This window comes from Apiospora aurea (assembly GCF_038362705.1).
Source record: "Apiospora aurea strain CBS 24483 chromosome Unknown utg000005l_segment0_segment0, whole genome shotgun sequence".
Taxonomy (NCBI): Eukaryota; Fungi; Ascomycota; class Sordariomycetes; order Amphisphaeriales; family Apiosporaceae; genus Apiospora; species Apiospora aurea.
The window spans coordinates 4,720,777-4,738,355 of NW_027117392.1; the positions used below are offsets into that span (position 1 = coordinate 4,720,777).

Consider the following 17,579-nt stretch of genomic DNA (forward strand, 5'->3'; position numbering starts at 1 on the left):
TCTCTCTTTCCACCCTTGGCCGTTTTTCCCGCCTCGCTCCCACTCAGAAGATCCTTGGCAGGGCGCCCCACCGACTGCTGCAAATAAACAATTGATTGAGCCGGAACAGAACAGCACAAACGCAGACCCAGACACTCAGACACTGCGACACTGACTCAGCACGTGTGTCCAAGGCCATCCATCCATCCATCCTTCCTCCCTTCCTTCCTTTCTTCCGTGCTTCTGCTGTGCTGTACAGACCTAGAAGTCCAACACAGCCAATGAGAAGGAAGCCTTGGAACTGCTACTTTTGAGTTTCTGGAAGTGGAGAGGGCGAGTCTTGGCAGTCACGCCCGAGTGTCCGGTGAAAAACATCTCGAGACTTCCAAGAAGGATTCTCGAGACTTTGCAGGTCGGAGTATCAATCCGCCATCGCCTTGTCGTCAGGCGTCGGTTTAAGTGTTGTCTGGCGTGTTCCGTCTTCCTGCACGTGCGGCGGGCTGTTTGGGTTTCGATTCGGTGGTCCAGCTATTTTAGCTGCCTTGGCTGTCTTTCCACATTCCACCCCCAGACCAGACAGAGCCCCGACTGGAGACGGTGTGGATGTCCTGGGCTTGATCTGAGATCGCGCTGTGTTGGCATCCAGGTTCCTTTTACTGGCCACCTGCGCCCGACAGGTACACTTGCCCGAGGTTCATTGGCCGCGACCTACATAAGGTACTTGCCTACCTTGGGTGTCTGGAAGTGGAAAGAACTCTAGCTGAAAATATTAGCCATTCCCTCAGGGCCCCCCTCCCAGTGGACCCAGGCCTAAGACAGCCCTGACAGCCGGACGTCATCGCCCCAATTGGCCCGACAGACCAGGCCCCATCCCCCCATTGGCGAATTGTCGCATCCTTATCTCTGCCAATACCGACGGCACCTACAGACCTACAGACCTACAGACCTACAGACCTACATACCTACAGACCTACAGACCTACACCATAATACATTACCTGCCGACTGTGTCGCCTGCCGGCTGCAATACCTACCGAGCATCCATACCTACCGACACATCCCATTTCACTGCGCAGAGCCTTAGGGATCCCACCTACTATACGCTGCAGATCCTTCACTACCCCAACCCGGAGTTCTCCAATTGCATTGCTTTGTTTGGCTTCTGCATCGGATCGAAACGGCATTGCCGACATCCCAGGGTCCTTCGATAGGTACCGGCCGACAGCCCTTTTTTTTTTTTTCGCTTGCCAAGCCTATGCTCGTTTGATTAATCGGTTACCATGAAGTACGGAGACTATTTCGAGAGGGAATCCGTCGCCAGATGGAGTCTTCACAACATCGACTACAACACCCTCAAGCAGCTGATCAAAGTCAACACAACAAAGAACCAAGCCGCCTCGGCCATTGCTATCCCCGGCCAGACTGACTTCTCGCTCAAGAGATTCGAAGATACACTCTATCACGAGTTGCTCCTGCAACACTCCCGTGTCGACCTATTTGTGTCTGGCAAGGCCGACGAGATAGCAAGGAGGTTACGGCACTTGCATGGTCTCGTTCACATCCTTATCCTCAAGTGCACCGACTCCAACGGCGTTAACAGCAGGCGCCAAAAGAGGTTCGTCAAATACAGGCGGCAGATAGATGAATGCGCCAACGACATCGACGACTTGAAGCGTTTCGTCTGGGCTCAGAAGGAGGCCCTGCGTAAAATCCTTAAGAAGTACAAGAAATGGACGGGCTCGACCTCCCTCGGTGCCAGGTTTCGTGACACTGTGCTGTCCAACCTGAAGAGCTTCACAAAGCGCGACTTCCACCCCCTCGAGCAACAGCACCAGGAGCTACTTACAACCTTGAGGGCCGCCTCGCCCCCAATGCAATCCCCACACCAACGAGAAGACACTTCCACTTCCAGGCGGACAAGTCGCTTACCATCTCCGGCAACACAACCATCTGCACCCTCTAAACCGCCAGCCGAACCCGAGACGAGGTACTGGAACGAATACGACAATGGGAGCGAGGTGGGTGACGAGGAATACACACTATACATAAACCCAGATGAGTCTGGCAGCTTTCCTGGGCTTGGAAGCATGAAGGGTATGTTCAATGGGTCTGCCCGGAAAATTCGCGGCTGGCTCGGGCAATCCGATAAGGATGCTGAGCACCAATCGCTGCTTCATGCGCAGAACTCGCCTACCGACTACTTCAGCATACGAAACTCGGCCCACAATACCGACAACGAAGCTACGGAGGACGAGGATTCTTCTTCTGTCGAGTATCCTATCAGGGGGTATACGGCGCATTACGCTGCGCTTCCTAGTATAGAGGACCAGCGCGTGGCTCGCTTCAGGGAAAAGGTGATGCACCGTTGCGCCATCGTCAGCTTCTTAATCTCCATTGTACTGCTCGTTGTTGCCGGTGTGCTAGTTGCTACTGGCCGCCATAAGCTGCAAGTGGAGGTTGACGTGGGCGTCACGCTCGCTGTCGTTGTGAGCCTGTTCGCCAGCTGTACGGGTCTCGGCGCCATGCTCTATCGGCAGGACCCATTGGGTATCATTTACCAATCGGTTATCTGGATTACGTTTATTGGTATATGTGTGCTCAACGGCATGCTACTCGTCCTCGTGGCAGGGGTCAGCGGGTTATGATAATCAGATAGGTTACGGAATTCGAACCCGGAGGAAGAGAATATCGTGTCCTTCTCTCCCCTATGATTATCAGACCAAAGGTGCCTCTCAAGAGCAGACTGCGCCTTCGATCAAAGCTTGAGAACAACATTAGGACATCGAACCGTCGGGCAACCCGTCTGCTCTATCCGCTTTGACGCTGCTGTAATGGTGTTTACCAAGAGCAGCCTGTCAGCTGGTGGCTCTCCAGCCCAATTCCATGAGTGGCAATAATTGCCTGCTTATGAGGTTTTCTTATCATATTGTTTACTCTCCAGCATAGTATATCAGCGTGTGTTGGGACGGCACTGGGTTTGGTGGAGAAATTGGCCAATTTTGGTTTTTGTATGAATAATCTGATATGTACAGGAAGATTGGTAGGTATCGTGTAGGGTTGGAGCCAGGCCTTGTATGAGAGGTATATGGGTATCCAGGGCAGCGGGTAAGGACCCTGACAGAGTCGATTACCTAATGTAAGGTAGTTAGTATAGCAATGGTACCTAATTGCTACATGCAAAGTTTGATAACCAACCATGCATGCTTCCAGTGGTGTGGTCTCGAGTGCTAAGTATCATCGTTGGCGCACAGGTGTGAGACTGGGAATGCTTTTTCGTCTTTGCAAGTTGAAAAGTATAAAGTCAGGGTCTTGTGATATATACATATTCATTTGTCAACATATTCCACATCAAGTTTTTGGCTCAAATAAGTCGAGATTGCCTCACGAATAAACCAGTGCCCTCCATATAATTCCCAAAACAAACCCCTCGTTTTGGGCCTCAAGGTTCATGGAAAGAAAGCGAAATATAGCATGTGCCACTGCCAGGAGATATGCGAAGCAATGGGGTATCAATCCGATAAAAATGGAAACACATATAGCCCATGTATCCCTGGACTCTGCAACCAAGAGAAGAGTCGATAAGGAAAGTAATCCCTGAATCGTAGAGAAAGTTTCAGACGAAATAACGTCCCAAAGATACGGTATTAGTCTCACCCATCCCACTCTCTATCAGCTCAGATCCATAGCATTCCCTTCTGAGTTCATGGTGATTCCGTTCGTGTGTGGAGGTGGCGGCGGTAGTAGATTATAATCTTTCATGTTTTGGCTCTGGTAGGCAACGGGTTTGACTTCAGGGCACCGATACCAATCGATACCATACGCGTCATTGAGCTGGCTCATCAATTTGTCTAGAAATCCAAGACGGACAAAGCCATGTGTCAGCCAGTTCGTACGATTGTGCATACCCCCCGGAGAGAAAAAGGGTTGGTCGACGACGACAAGGACGATGACGGTGAACGTACCAGCAATGCCCCACCGGCACCTGAAAAACTTGAGACTCTTGTACTTATCCAAGATCGCATCCTGGCACTTTTGGTACTCTTCGGGACAGATGATGCGCAAGCCCGTGTAGACCTTGACGACTAGGAAGCAAGTCGGTGCCGCCAAGACCGCCAGCTCGCGACATGACAGCTCCTGCTCTGGATCGGTGATCTCACTGTTCATCTTGCACGTAATGTCCGATGACAGTTGAGCCGCAAAACGCAGCGCGGCAAGGGCTGTCCGCAGCTCATTATTATTGCTGATTTGCGTGGCCGTTTGAGCCTCCAGGATAGGGAGGAAGGGCAGGTAGAGCGTAAAAAGTGCGCTGCAGTCGTCACGTAAGCTCAGTGTTCATATCGCACATGGGCCGAGGAGACAGAGAAACCAGCCGCCAGAGCCATAAATAGCAAATGATATTCGACAGGCTGGAGATGGGAGTTCCTTGTCTGATCCGCACATTCAATCTAGTTAGGGGCAGCGATGGTAAACTTACGAGCAACACATGGCGAAGCAGTCCAGCGCATAGCGCCAGTCAGTGGCATCTTTGAGGAGTGTCGCGGTCATATTGCGAATCTCTTGATCCAGGGGCGCGAAAGTCTCGACAGGGGGAAGCGTCCCGGGCACCCTCATCCTCGTCTCATAGTTGTGTCGTAGAGCACGATGCAGCAGGCTGGCCACTTTCGCAGAAATTTGAAAGGACTCCATCAGGTTCACGTTCACGCCCATGCTAACGGGCAACCTTCGGTTTGAAGGCCCGCGTGGTTGGTATCGGGGCCTCGATTGGAGTCTTCCGGTCGAGTTCTGGCCGGGTTCCGGAAGGAGTGTAATAGGTTCGGGCGATTCAAGGATGAAAGGTAGATGCGTTGATGCTTCGTCGCGGTGTATGAGCCTGTCATCAAGGGTCAGTCATTCGCAATTTGATGTTATCCTGTTCATCCATGACGCGGATGGCAACTGTGGCGGCCTCAATGGAAGGCGACGATCGAGATCCGACGCCGGCCAAAGACAGGCCCTGCCCACTATCACAACCTTTTCAGAGTACGGTAGGTTCATGAGACTTACTGATCAAGGATAAATGATGACCACCAAACAGCGCTGTTCTGCTCCTGCTCCATGGAACTTATGCCGTTTGCGTTCACAAGGTCTCTATCACTCGTACAACCGGGCTGGATCCCCAAGACCCTTGCGGCCGCTACCGTCTCGCTCAACGTTCTATAGGCCAAAGGAGAATTGCTGTGTCCGTATTCATAGAGGGCGAGTAGAGCTCCGATCTGGACGAACTCAATCCTTGGCGTCGTCGTCTCGCTGATACCGAGCGCAAATGAGCGCCTGACGATCCTGTACAAACTGTCGAACATGGTCCTATTACGACCGGCTCGTGTCGAGCAGGTCCGGGCGGAAAGATACATGGCCAAGATGAGCAAAGCCAGCTCGCGGCTCATCTTTGTCGACACGAAACTCCAGTCTGCAGAACCTTTCTGTAGGGTGAAGCTGCAGCCCCCGGAAAAGCCGGATGGAGAATATGACGGAGGCGCGGGCGGAGAGTCGGCAGAGGTACACAGGCTATCTATGCGGCAGTCAAATAAGCCGCGATGCACCACCGAGTACCATTTGTGGACACAGTTGTAGTAGGCGCGTACGCCATCCGTCCAGTCCAGCTGCTGCTCTCCAGGTGCAGCGTCCGCGAACACTAACGACAGGATCAGAGGTGCTGTGAGTTCTGCCAATGGGTCTGGGGCGCATAGAAACTCCGACTTGGAGAGCGCCTGAGATTGTAGAGCAGCTAGGGGCGCCTGGTTGGTCGTCGTGCTGGGCCCCGTGACGGTGTCGGCCAAATAGACGCATGATGCACCTAGTCTGCACGGTATTTAGTTATCACAGCAAAGCAACGGATGAGAGGCAGTAGTTTATATACCTGGTACATCTCGTGCAGTATGGCAAGGCCTATCCTTGTTGGTCAGGAAGTGTACTTAACGATCAAGTCGGGATTTACGCAAGGGAGAACGAAGTAACGAAGGCAGGGGATGGTATGAATCAAAAATGGGATGGGGGTAAAGACTCGTTCTTTTCTCTCTCACTCACCTTGTCGCAGCGTCTTTTGGAAGCCCTGCATTTTTGACAGGCGCGCTCTGAGACGGCAGTGGACAAGGAGTGCGGTGCGCCGTTCCGGCCATCAGTGTCAGGGGACCGGAGCACTGAAGAGGAGGACTCGGTGGTTGCCGTGGCCGTATCGGACGCGGGCGACAGGCCTGGGAGCGAAAAGGCGTGACTGATGGACTGCATACCGACGCCCGGCCCAGCGGAGATGGGGCTAGCAAAAGATGCCATATCAACAGAGATGTTGCCCTGTGTCGTGCTTGTGCCGGGTTAAGGTGTGTTGACGTCCAATTTAAGGTTGTGACAAGGGCAGAAGATGTTGGGGCGGCTTTTCGGGCCTGAGTATCTGAGCATCTGAACATTTACCAGTACTGGGGCTGCTGGGCTGGGGACGGCAGGCATCATAATGGGTGGGGATCTTAACAAAGTTCGGGGCTGCCTGCAAGCAATTGGACCTGCCTTGGCCTGGGCTGCCTGCGCATAATCATGCACTTACTGTTCTTGTTCTGTATGTTCTGCACCTAATCTAAGATTGCCAACTGTCAGATCCATGGATGAACGGATGTCGTAATAAATGTGAAAAGCCTACTAGAAGAAGGGGGGAGAAAAAAAAGAAAGAAAAAAAGAAAAAATAAGAGAAGAGGGTCGTCGGTCTAGGCCTAGACGGCAAGCCGAGGGAGAGACTGAGCAGACGTTGGGAAGGAAAGCCTACTTACTTGCTTCAGGCCGGCAGGCCGCAGAACATACTTAGCTACAGTGCAGTGTGCAGTGGGGGGAATGCAAGCGGCAGGGCGGCAGCGGGGTCTGGATCCCATCAAACGTGGGAAGTCGAATCGGTTTCTGGACAAACGCCATACCTACCTACCAACATGTACATACGTATGTACATATCGATCAAAAAGCTACACGCTGGCGTGTCTCACTGCCGATTGGGCACCCTAAAATAGTGGAAGGAGGCCGCCAGCCGAGCCCTAGTCTCAGGTGTGTATAGTATGTACTGTGTACATACGTGACATAGAACTTAATATATCCATATGCAGGCACGCCTGTACTCAGTCAGGTCCTGCCCAGGTCCCCAGCAGAGAATGCGACAATCCCAGACCAACTCGCTCCAGGGGCGAGTGAAGAGACGAGTGAGTCTTTTGTGTTCTACGGTAGGATGCGCTATCGACGGAGGGGGCGCAAGGAGGCGTAGGGGGAGGTAGCCATGCTTACTTACTGCTTGCATAGCCATGGAGTCGCCTCCTGGCGTGTGGCAAACAGTCAGTTGCACTTATTTCCTTTTGGTATATTATATATACTCGAGCAGCTCCCCCTCCTCGCATCCTCTGCCGCAAGGGGTGCTGTGTGCTTATTGCCTCTAATTCCCATTCCAAGGATGGCGTATCGGAAGACTGGTAGGCTCAGATGGGACCATTTCCTAATCATCATGACGCATCCCGACAGTACACAAATCGTAGCTTCAACCTGTGACTACTTTGGGGGCCCCTGTACGAAGTTCCCCAATCCCACAGTAAACTTTGCCTTTCGTTACTGTCATAAAATCGCCATGGAGCAAGCCCGTCCGTCCAATCATATAGAGCCTCCACGCCGGAATTGCAAACACTATCATGCTTGCCATTTGGCACTATGCTATCAAAATTTCCTCGCTTCACCTGACTGATGAATACGATTTACAAGTCAAAGCTACCGTGGAGTGGCAGCTTGCGACTGCTGGCACCAACCCATATCCGGTAACGGCCCTTTTGAAGAAGCCACTTCTGTGACACAACGTCCCACACGCTGAGATCCCGTCTGCTTAGCTTGAAGCTCACATTGGCCGATTGCGTGGCGATTATGAAAGGCTTTTCGAATCCACGTAGTTGGCGTATGGGTGCTCCTGGGATACCAACATACAGTTGGGCAGCCTCGGCGCCGTCCACCTCCCCCGTGTTATGTATGTCTGCGCTGATTGTAGCCACCGTATGCCAAAGGTCGGAGGGCCCCCCTTCCTCGACCGGCCCAGATGGGTAGCTCTCTGTCGAGCTGCTGGTGTTCCTGGCGACCTTGAGGTTCGAGTAATTGAACGACGTGTAAGACAGACCGAACCCAAACTCAAAGCGTGGAGTGATGTTCTTCGCATCAAAATGCCGATAGTCAATGTAGACGCCCTCGGTAAAATTTGACTGTGGAAATATCTCAAACATTCCTTCTGGTAAGTCCGGCTTGAGGAGGTTGCTGTAATCTGATTCGTTGGCTGCAACCGTGTAGGGCAACTTTCCAGAAGGGTTTGACTCGCCATAGAGTATCGAAACAAGAGCATGCCCTGAGTCCTGGCCGGGCAGGTGTGCAAATATAACAGCCGTGACATTGGGATGGTCGATAAAGTTCTCCACGAGACGTGTCCCTGCATTGTGAAGTACCACAATCGTATTGTTGCAGCTCTGTGCTACATGCCGTATCAGGCCATCACTATATTTGTCGCGAATACCAGGTCGATCGTATCCTTCGGAGGAGAAAGCATTGAGCATGACAATGCATGCATCCGAGGCAGAATCCACGTACGGTTCAGCGTTGGTAAAATCCCAGAACAGCGCTGTCCCATCCTCGTAAGCATGAGCGTTGAATGCATCGAATGGTGAACTGATATAGGCAGGCGTCACTGCACCGGATCCTCCACCACTGATAATCGAACCATTGGGTGCAATTTGAGGGAGTTGGTCCTGGGACTCGAGTGCAAAGGCCCCCGCGACATCGCGTCCTTGGTAAGCTGATTCTCCTCCAAAACTCCAAGCCGACACTCCGCCCGTAGCATTGTAATTCCACTGATCGGGGTTTCGGGCTGAATAACCATACAGCGAGAGCATTCGAGGTTTGTGGAAAGGGAGTGCGCCATTCGAGTTCTTGACCAGAACATGTCCTTCGACGGCGCCATCAAACAAAATTTGTTTCGAGGAGGTATTCCTGGCATCGACGATTCGATGTGGCTTTGTTAAGTCAGGAGGCATTCCAAAGCCAGGTTCTGGAAAGTCTTGGTCCTATAGAACATCAATACATTAGCACACACTTCAATACTTTATCCCAGGCAATCATCCCCACCTAGGTACTGTTATACCCGGTAGCAATGAAATTGAAACCCACCTGCTTCATCTGATACCATGAGGCAATGATTCGAACAGCCATATCATCCAGTCGCACTTGAGGAACCGAACCGTTCCGAACGGCTTCAACGAGAGTGTTTCCCCATAGGCCTGAATTGGGCATGACCATATCCATTCCAGCGAGTGCCGATGCAACACCAGAGTGTTGTGCGCCCCAGTCCGAAACGACGAAGCCCTATGAGAACATGGTCAGCAGCAGCAAAACGATTTGCCCCGTGAAGCAAGGCCTACCTGGAACCCCAATTCCTCCTTGAGCAGATAGTTCTGTGTATAGCTATTCTACGCACCGATACCTTGATCAGTTTTCGTGATGAGTAAGATTGGACAGGGGGGCTTACTTGGCATCCATACGAGTTGTTGACTCTGTTGTAGCTGCACATGATATTCCCAGAACCAGCACGAACGGCGTCTTGGAATGGCCTGGCTGACATTAGCCCATCATCTGACGCGTGTGAGACCTGTGGGAATTACCAAAGATAGACCTCATGCATCGTCTTGTCATCGATATTGGACGAGACGGCCTCCTTTCCGTTGGCAGGTACTCTGTTAGTCTCTTGCTCATTGCCAATGAAATGCTGTATCTGGTCAGTGTCCTGCATGATCGGGCTGCCTTGACCGACGAACCTTGGTACTGGTAATGACACCAACCGACTGAATCCCCTGTACAGTCTCGAAGGCAAACGCACCGCTGAGCCAAGGGTCGGCGGCAAAGCCCTCCCAATTGCGACCGCCCTGGATGACGCGGCCGATAGGCCCTACAACGGGGCCCAGCGCAACATTGACGCCTTTGGTTCGAAATTCCATGCCCATGTTGACAGCTCTCTGCCTGGCTAGAATTTTGTTCCAGCTCGCCCCAACGTGGATGCCGCTTGGCCACCCACTTACGAAGTCCGTCGCCCGTAAGCCATTGCCGGCATCGCTTAGACAGAGACCAGGAAACTCCAAGCGAGATATCGGAGGGATGCTCCCGGAACAACCAGTCCCAGAAGGTGCTCCTGTGGTCAGGCTGACTTTCTCCTCTCGCGTCATATTGCGGACCAAGACAACGGCTTTGCCAACCGAGTCGACCCAAGTAGGGACAACAGCGGCTGCCAGATTTGCTGGAAACCAAGAGTTAGGGGTCGCACGTTTCTGGCGATTGACAAACAGTACTCACGTGAGGGATAGTATGGCTGTGACTGTCCATAGAAATAGGCGTCATCTTTGATGGCGTTCTTATTTCCACTTGAACAGTCGCCAGATGTGCAAGTGGCATCGCTGTGGCTACGATTCCGCAAGGCTAATAGGCCTAGCAGGCCAAAGGGTAATATGCATAGTAGCAGCAGTAAGATCTGGAAAGGTCTCTTGGTGAGGATGGGGAACTTCTCCTGAAGCGAGGACCAGCATCCGCGACGAGGCGCTGTTCCGGCAGGACCTGGCTGGACGGGGTTGTACGCAGCCTTACTGCTGTGGCCCTTGCCGCGTAGAGGGTTGTCTTCGGCCATGCTGGCACATTGAAAATGACTGACTAGTTGTCGCGACGATCAGATTAGATCTGAAGGGATGACGGTCCTCAGGATGCAGAATTTGACACCAGACGGGAACCGGAGCGTGCGACGAAATCCCAAGTCTGTTGCATGCAAGTGTTGAGGGGATAGATGTAACTAATGCACACACCCGTGTGCACTTGATTGAACTCAATGTCGGACATGAAGTACGCAGTATGTACGATGTAGGGAGGTCCGGTAGGTTACCTCAGTTCCAACGTTGGTATGGCGATCGACGCTGTAAGGCACAATGGCCATCCCCTAATAGGTGATTGACTGACTGATTGATTTGGACACAGCACCGGCCTGTCAGCGTCTGCTCAGTCCTCATCCAATATTGACATTTGGGGTTTGATGTTTACATTGGCCGTTGTTTGTTGTTGCCCCGGCTGAATGCGCCTTCCCTGTAACCTAATTGCCTAAGGTTAACCAACCATACATGTAGCTTGACTCTAGCACTGGTAAGTATGGTACTTACACGGAACCTGCATGCCTCTGCTTGAGGCTAGCCCCATTGGTCAATGTACTTCATGTTGACGACGGCATGGGTATCAACACTGATACAATGATGACGGAAAAGCCTACATGTAGGCAATGCAAAGTACATTCTACATACTTGCATCTTCCATGCCACTCCTTGATCCTGCTGTAGGTTCCAGTGATATCCATACATGCATGTACATAGAGAGAGCTGCGGCAGGGCGGGCAGCCACAGTCTTCCATGTTTTCAATTAAAGTGCTCTATTCGCCCGCTCCGTACATGGAGAGGTGCAGGCAGGCAGACTTGTATGTACTATTCCCCAGAACAACCCCGTCCTCTGCCCGTCTTTCCCCACGTGGAAAATCGCCCACTAACTCGGGGAGCGGACCGCGTCTTGATCGACGAAATCCACCAGGGCTAGAAACGAGAAGTAAACAAGCCAGTAGGTAGGCCGTTAGAGACCGTCCAGCCTTTGCGCTATAAAGAATGGCTGGCCGAATCAGGATAGAGCAGCAGCAGCAGGTCTGCTCTCCCAGTCGAACAAGCATTGATTGAATTTGTCGTCTCAGTTCAAGGCCGTTGAGTTATCGTAGCACCTGACTTAGGTAACTTCGCACGTCAAACATGTGCGCAGTCTACCGGAACAACCGGCCAGGATCCGTGGATGTAGGCCCGTTGTTGCAAATATATGTAGCAGTGGGATTGGAGACACGCTCTTTGCCCCCGTGTATTGAAAGGTATTATCTATTTTACATCGACTTCGCTCACACCGTTATTCGTGATGCTATATTCACAGCTGAAAAAAGGGAGAAGAAACGTCAAGAGGTATCGATCGTTAGGGAAAGAACAAAAAGCAAGATGGAACCGTGTTCAAGCGTAACAACAGACCGTTCGCTGCCTGCCCGATGCAGGAGAGACCGATATCCCGAGCCCCACCCCCCCCAGAGCCTGCTGTTTGAGCTGCTGTACCATCCTGAAGCAAGGGTCCGTAGCCGTGCCGGCGCCAGGGCGCGATCCTTCCATGGGTATCAATCATCTCAATTTAGTCAATCGCGCGCCGCCTTCCGAGTCTGTACTACGGCCGCTTCCGATATAGTATAGACATTCGAGAAAGAAAAAAGGTGGAGGTTTCGTAGTATATGATAGAGCAAGATGGCGCCAGTATCGGCCGTGTCGTAACCGGGACACGGGTACCGGATTAGATGCCGATCTGGCCAACTCCGGGCGGTGATGCGCGTAGCGGGACATGCTACGTTAAATCCTTTAGAGCAGATTAGCAAAAGGGGCTCTCTAGTCGTTTCTTTAGCGCAAGGGGATGTATTTTACCAGGCCCTGGGCAGGGTTGGGAACGCAGGACAGTGGGTTCCAAAAGCACAAAGCAGAGTGAGCCGATCTCTTCGGTTGCGCTTGCAACGGGGTCGCAGTAGCCAAAAGGGAACCACAAGGAAACCCACATGATTATTGATTGACTCACAATATGAGTTGTTTGAGGTTGCGCTGGATAATCATATCCTGCACGGAACCCATCGTAATCTTCAGCAGGTTGGTGTCAGTTGCGTTGGTAAAATGCCCGTAGATTTCCTTCTCGGGGTTTCGGTTAAGGGCTCTAAATTTGTCCATGAAGTACTTGCTGGCCTGCTTCCAGTCGTCGATCGGACCCTGGTAGTCGACGAAGCCGTGGCTCGTGATGGGACTCGCCGCGATCTTCTCCTTGAAGAGATCCATTTTGTTGAGGAAGAGGATGAGTGCCGATTTCGTGAACCAATGCGAGTTCGCTATCGATTCCCATAGCATCAAGGCTTCGTTCATTTGGTTCTGTTCCCTGGTTAGCTACCGCAAATACACCAGACCAGTTTCTTGCCGGGATAAACTCACGCCGTCCTTGTCCTCCACTAGACACTGATCGTAACCGCTGATTGCGACAAGAAACAGCAGGCAATTGACGTTCTCGAAACAGTGTATCCATTTCTTTCGTTCTGATCGCTGGCCACCGACATCGAACATGCGATATGTGAGCTGGCCAAGATCGAAAATGGTCTCTGTTATACCTGTCGTCCTTAGTCGGGAGCGCAGCAGATCTTGGTCATCAGGGATGTAGCCCTTCTGCCACAGTCGGTCGAGATCATTGCAGAAACTGAAAACCCGTATGTCAGCAGGATGGCTCGAGAGTATATACCGAGACTCAGGAGTGTATTTGGACGTACTATCCCAGATTGTCATGCAGGGCGTATTCATTCCCCTTAAGAATGGCCTTCTGCACACCTGCATCGGCCCACAGCGACTTGATTGGGTCGAGGTACTCTTCTGGCAACGAGTCGTTGGGCGAGATTTCGTGGTCGGCCAAGACGGTCACCTGGTGTTTCTGTCGAGTGTAAAGATCAATTGGTCAGCGTCGGCCGCAGGTTCCCACTTCCGCATTCCATAGAGCGATCGGGTCATTCCTTACCTCGTTTTCCTTGTTCTCAAACTCGATCCCTTGATCCGACATGACATCAAAGATGGTTCGCATCGATTGCACAACGTTGTTGAACACCACCGGCTTTCCCTCTAGCCTTTCGTTTTTGCTGAAGCCTTGTGCGTAGATCAATTTCATCTGCTTGAGAACCGTCGACTTGCCCGACTCGCCAGCTCCTATTTCAATGCCCTTCAGTTAGAATGATGTACGCCACGAAAAGCTCGACGACGCCCTCGCGCCTGGTTACGTACCCAGAAGCAGCAGCTTCACTTCCCGCGCCAGTCGCTTCTCATCTTGTCGAATTACTCGGTCCAGCTCGCGTGAGCGGTTGAGCCCCTCCTCGTCCTGTTTCCGACTCCCGAAACACATTCTGGCCAGTCGTCAGGTGCTGGTCCCGCTGGACAAAACCTGTTGTCGTGTCGAGGAAAGCGTCGCGTCCAAGGTACAGAGCCGATCTTGCGGCGACGAGAGTGAAAACGGGGTTATTGATTGCGTCCTGGGAGCGCAAGCGTGCTCGTGATGATGTTCGGATTAGGCGGAAGGAAGTTCAACACACGATAAAAGGGAGACTCTCCAAAAGCGAGTCAGTGGCCCAAGGGAAACGGGGAAATAGTGGGTAGCAGCTCCCGCCAATTTCACAATCTGATGGTCCGAGGTCCACGCGATCGGTATTGCGACCGATTGCGTTGAGGGTCGGGTGACGATGGACAGGGCAGCTTCACCTTGCGAGATGCTTTTGGACTGAAGACAACCGGTTGGTTGTTGGGGCAGAACAGCCGTGTATGAGCCAGCGTCTGCCAGACAGAAGAGCCGGCGAGACGGCGCCTGCTGCCTCTAGTGGTAGCGCAAGTAAGTTATGTAAGTAGCCAGGACTGTGCGTTATGCAGCCAGCCTAGGCGTTGGTCAAACAGGAACTGGAGAACGGAGCTTCAGCTATGGAGTATGTTGGAGGAGCAGAGTGGTGTGAGATGTGATAGAGTCGAGACACGAGAAAAGGGTATACAGGGCCGCCCGACGAAACTAACTACGGTATGAGACTGATTCTCTTCAAGCCCGCCGGTCCTGCGAGACGAAGAAGCATGAGAACAAAAACCAGAAGGAGAAAAAGCAAAGGCGGACGTAGCCCCAGCAGAAACTAGAGACTGCAGGCTGCACTAGAATCCGATGCGACCGTTTTTAGGAGGTCCAGGGTGTTTTAAAATCCGCCGGCAAATGATACATGACGGCGCGGGTATCTGCTGCTACTACAGCACTACCTTAGGACGCTCCTTAGGTACAGCACTTGGCCAAGGCCCCGCGGGTGGCGGGTCGTCCATTTTCGGACTTGGGGGGGAGGGGATGGGGGCGTCGTTTCCCTTGCAGTCCGGACTTGACCTTGACTGCTCGATACACGGCGCAAGTGAAGTGTGCTTCAGTAATACAATAGAATACCTACCTAAAATAAGGTCGCCATCTTGTTTTTCTAGACGAGAGTCCTGCGCATCTCCCTTTCCAGCAAGCGACCGTGGCGATCGGCCATGGGGCCTTCTCCTAGGCGTCCAATGCAAGTGGGTGAGCTCCTCCCCTTGGCCTCGACGGTTTGACCTACATATAAGATGTACCTACATGCTGATGTACTTTCTTCTAGACCGGTACGACATACATACTACTAGGTACTGACTTACATACATGTAATACCTGCCTACATATACCCATAATGCGTTGCGTCCTGAAGCTCACGGGCGGTAGTGGATGCACACACTGAACGACTAAAAGCTCACTAGCCGCGACGCGACGCTGGAGATGGATGGGTCTTCGCCTGCAAGTCCTAGGTAGAGTAGGGTGGGCAGAAAAGCAATGACGGGGCTTATGTATTCGCAGCAAACTCATGGCAAAATAAAACACATGGCGAAATAAGCGAATAGGTAGGTGACCGACTCGACTGGACGGGGGTATCATGCTGCCCCCAGCTGAGCTACCAGGTACAGCCAGGCCGTTGCAAGGGTCGGAACGGGGTTCAATCTTCCCATAGTTGGTACCAGAATCCTTCCAGTCCCCTTCCAGCATCGCCAAAAAAAGCCCTCTTAATTTCAATGTATTTGTTGCTGGCCCCAGACACGACAGAAGATCATTCATCGGTCCACGATTTTCATCTCCCCGTCAGCACCAATGCACGCCGCGAAGCCGGTTCATCCGTGGGAGGGCAGCACGTGGGAGGAAAGGGTGCGTCTTGATGCTTACGACGGGCGCATGCAGCTAGACTGGCTTGCTCACCACTCCAACAGCTTTCTCTCCTGCTTCTTCTCCTTCTCCATAGCCCATGGCCGTTCTTTTTGGGAAGAAGCAACCTCATACTAGTAATTCTGCCACCAGGTGGGGTGGCTGAGCACCGGGGATGTTCCTCTAATAACTTGGATAACTTACGTACATATGGATGTACACACCTACATCTTAACCTACATGTACCCACGACACCAACTTTTGCACAAAATCGGACAGGCCAGATATTCTGACCACAAATTTCGACGGAGTTCACGATCATCTCGCACTAGTCTCGTAGGGATACATCATGTGGCATTAATCGATTGATACAAACCTGCACTCTCTAGACTCTGCTCTCGGCTCCGGCTCAACATACGGGATGGGTTCTTGCTATGGCGGCCAGACCACCTCATTACAGGTGTGCATGAATAAGGAGGAGAAGCATGTACCACCAGGCAATGCGTATTAGATGGGGATCTAGGCACCATTGACGGAGACCAGAATCGAGCCTTGCTTCTCTTCAACGCCTTGGACTGAGCCCGAGCCGGAGCCTGACACCTGGCTATCGGCACAGGCATCGGTGTAATCTAATATATAGGTACGTCCACGAAGCCACGGTGGGAACAAACACGAGGCGTCCGGTATCCGCTGGGACGGGCGCAAGAACTTCCCGAAGAGCCCCTTGATTGATGTACGCCCGAGCCACCAACGGGAGGGAGGCATCCCATCTATTGCCAGTAGATTTGCTGAGACAGACTGCTGCCGCATCCTGGGCTTTGGGTACATGTAGCGGTATACGAGGAGAAGTGTGCCAGAAGCGGCCCCCAATACCACCGACTGCTAGATATGCATGCATGTGAGCAAAGAAAGCAAGGTGGTGTAAGGCGGTTGGTTGCTGCTGGCTGTTGCGCCTTATGAACCGTGTTATGTGTTACCCAACTTTGTGAACGCGTGCCCCAGCTTGGTCAGGATATCGGCCTAGACATATGCCGACACGATGAGAATCGATGAGGCAGACAGCAGCGCCCCCCAACCTCTAACGAGTCAGCTGAAGGACCCTCACCCCAATGACAGTCCCCATAAACTACATGTAAATTGGCAGCCTGGCGACAAGGTCTGGTCGTTTCGGTTGATTACGTTACCTAGAATCCTTGGGCCGCTCCCCCATCGCCAACGCAAAATCCTTCGTCCGATTTGGGTTGCGGCAGACATGTGTCCATCTGCCCGTGCTAACGTCAGCTTGGTCTGGGTCAATGGTTCGCACTCGCGAAAGGTATGCATGCTGGTGTTGGCCGCTCGTGGTGCCAAGCTCTGACTGTCCTGTGAGGTCGGAAAGGTCTGGTCTGACATGCATAAAGCAGAACTCGATTAGAAGGCATGGACGCCTGACAGGGTTGCTTGTATGGTTCTCTTCTCTTCCATCGGCAGAGAAGAGTGTTCCCGCCCGGGGTTATGAGTCACTAACGTGTAGGTCTAGTAAACGCATTGGCAGAGGGTTGCTTGTGTTGACGCATGCCATATTAAGCTTACAGGAGGCAAAGGCAAAGGCGAAGGCACCGGTGGCGGCGGTCCCTTGGTCTGCGCAAGTGCGGATTGCGGAAGATAAACATTGAGACGCCAGTGATGGAAGTCAGAGCGGAACCGGCCCGCAAGCGCTAACAGGCGATAAGCGATTATCCG

At 52.4% G+C, this 17,579-nt stretch overlaps 4 protein-coding genes across 4 annotated transcripts; 1 reads left to right on the top strand and 3 right to left on the bottom strand.

Moving 5' to 3' along the window:
- Positions 1–1,258: 1,258 nt before the first annotated feature.
- Positions 1,259–2,623, top strand: PG986_008004 (spx domain-containing protein; the record flags this gene model as incomplete). Its single annotated transcript, XM_066844226.1, has 1 exon — positions 1,259–2,623. One exon carries the CDS (start codon positions 1,259–1,261, stop codon positions 2,621–2,623), a length of 1,365 nt encoding a protein of 454 aa, XP_066700338.1.
- A 1,024-nt stretch (positions 2,624–3,647) lies between these two features.
- PG986_008005 (uncharacterized protein) lies at positions 3,648–6,461 on the bottom strand (the record flags this gene model as incomplete). Its single annotated transcript, XM_066844227.1, has 6 exons — positions 3,648–4,284; positions 4,453–4,848; positions 5,022–5,816; positions 5,875–5,903; positions 6,042–6,305; positions 6,423–6,461. 6 exons carry the CDS (start codon positions 6,459–6,461, stop codon positions 3,648–3,650), a joined length of 2,160 nt encoding a protein of 719 aa, XP_066700339.1.
- Positions 6,462–7,729: 1,268 nt separating this feature from the next.
- On the bottom strand, positions 7,730–10,680 carry PG986_008006 (beta-glucosidase; the record flags this gene model as incomplete). The annotated part of the gene is made up of 7 exons (XM_066844228.1): positions 7,730–9,073; positions 9,177–9,371; positions 9,428–9,475; positions 9,535–9,616; positions 9,668–9,771; positions 9,821–10,296; positions 10,353–10,680. 7 exons carry the CDS (start codon positions 10,678–10,680, stop codon positions 7,730–7,732), a joined length of 2,577 nt encoding a protein of 858 aa, XP_066700340.1.
- A 1,993-nt stretch (positions 10,681–12,673) lies between these two features.
- On the bottom strand, positions 12,674–14,027 carry PG986_008007 (uncharacterized protein; the record flags this gene model as incomplete). Its single annotated transcript, XM_066844229.1, has 5 exons — positions 12,674–13,018; positions 13,079–13,337; positions 13,408–13,565; positions 13,650–13,834; positions 13,910–14,027. 5 exons carry the CDS (start codon positions 14,025–14,027, stop codon positions 12,674–12,676), a joined length of 1,065 nt encoding a protein of 354 aa, XP_066700341.1.
- Positions 14,028–17,579: the final 3,552 nt, after the last annotated feature.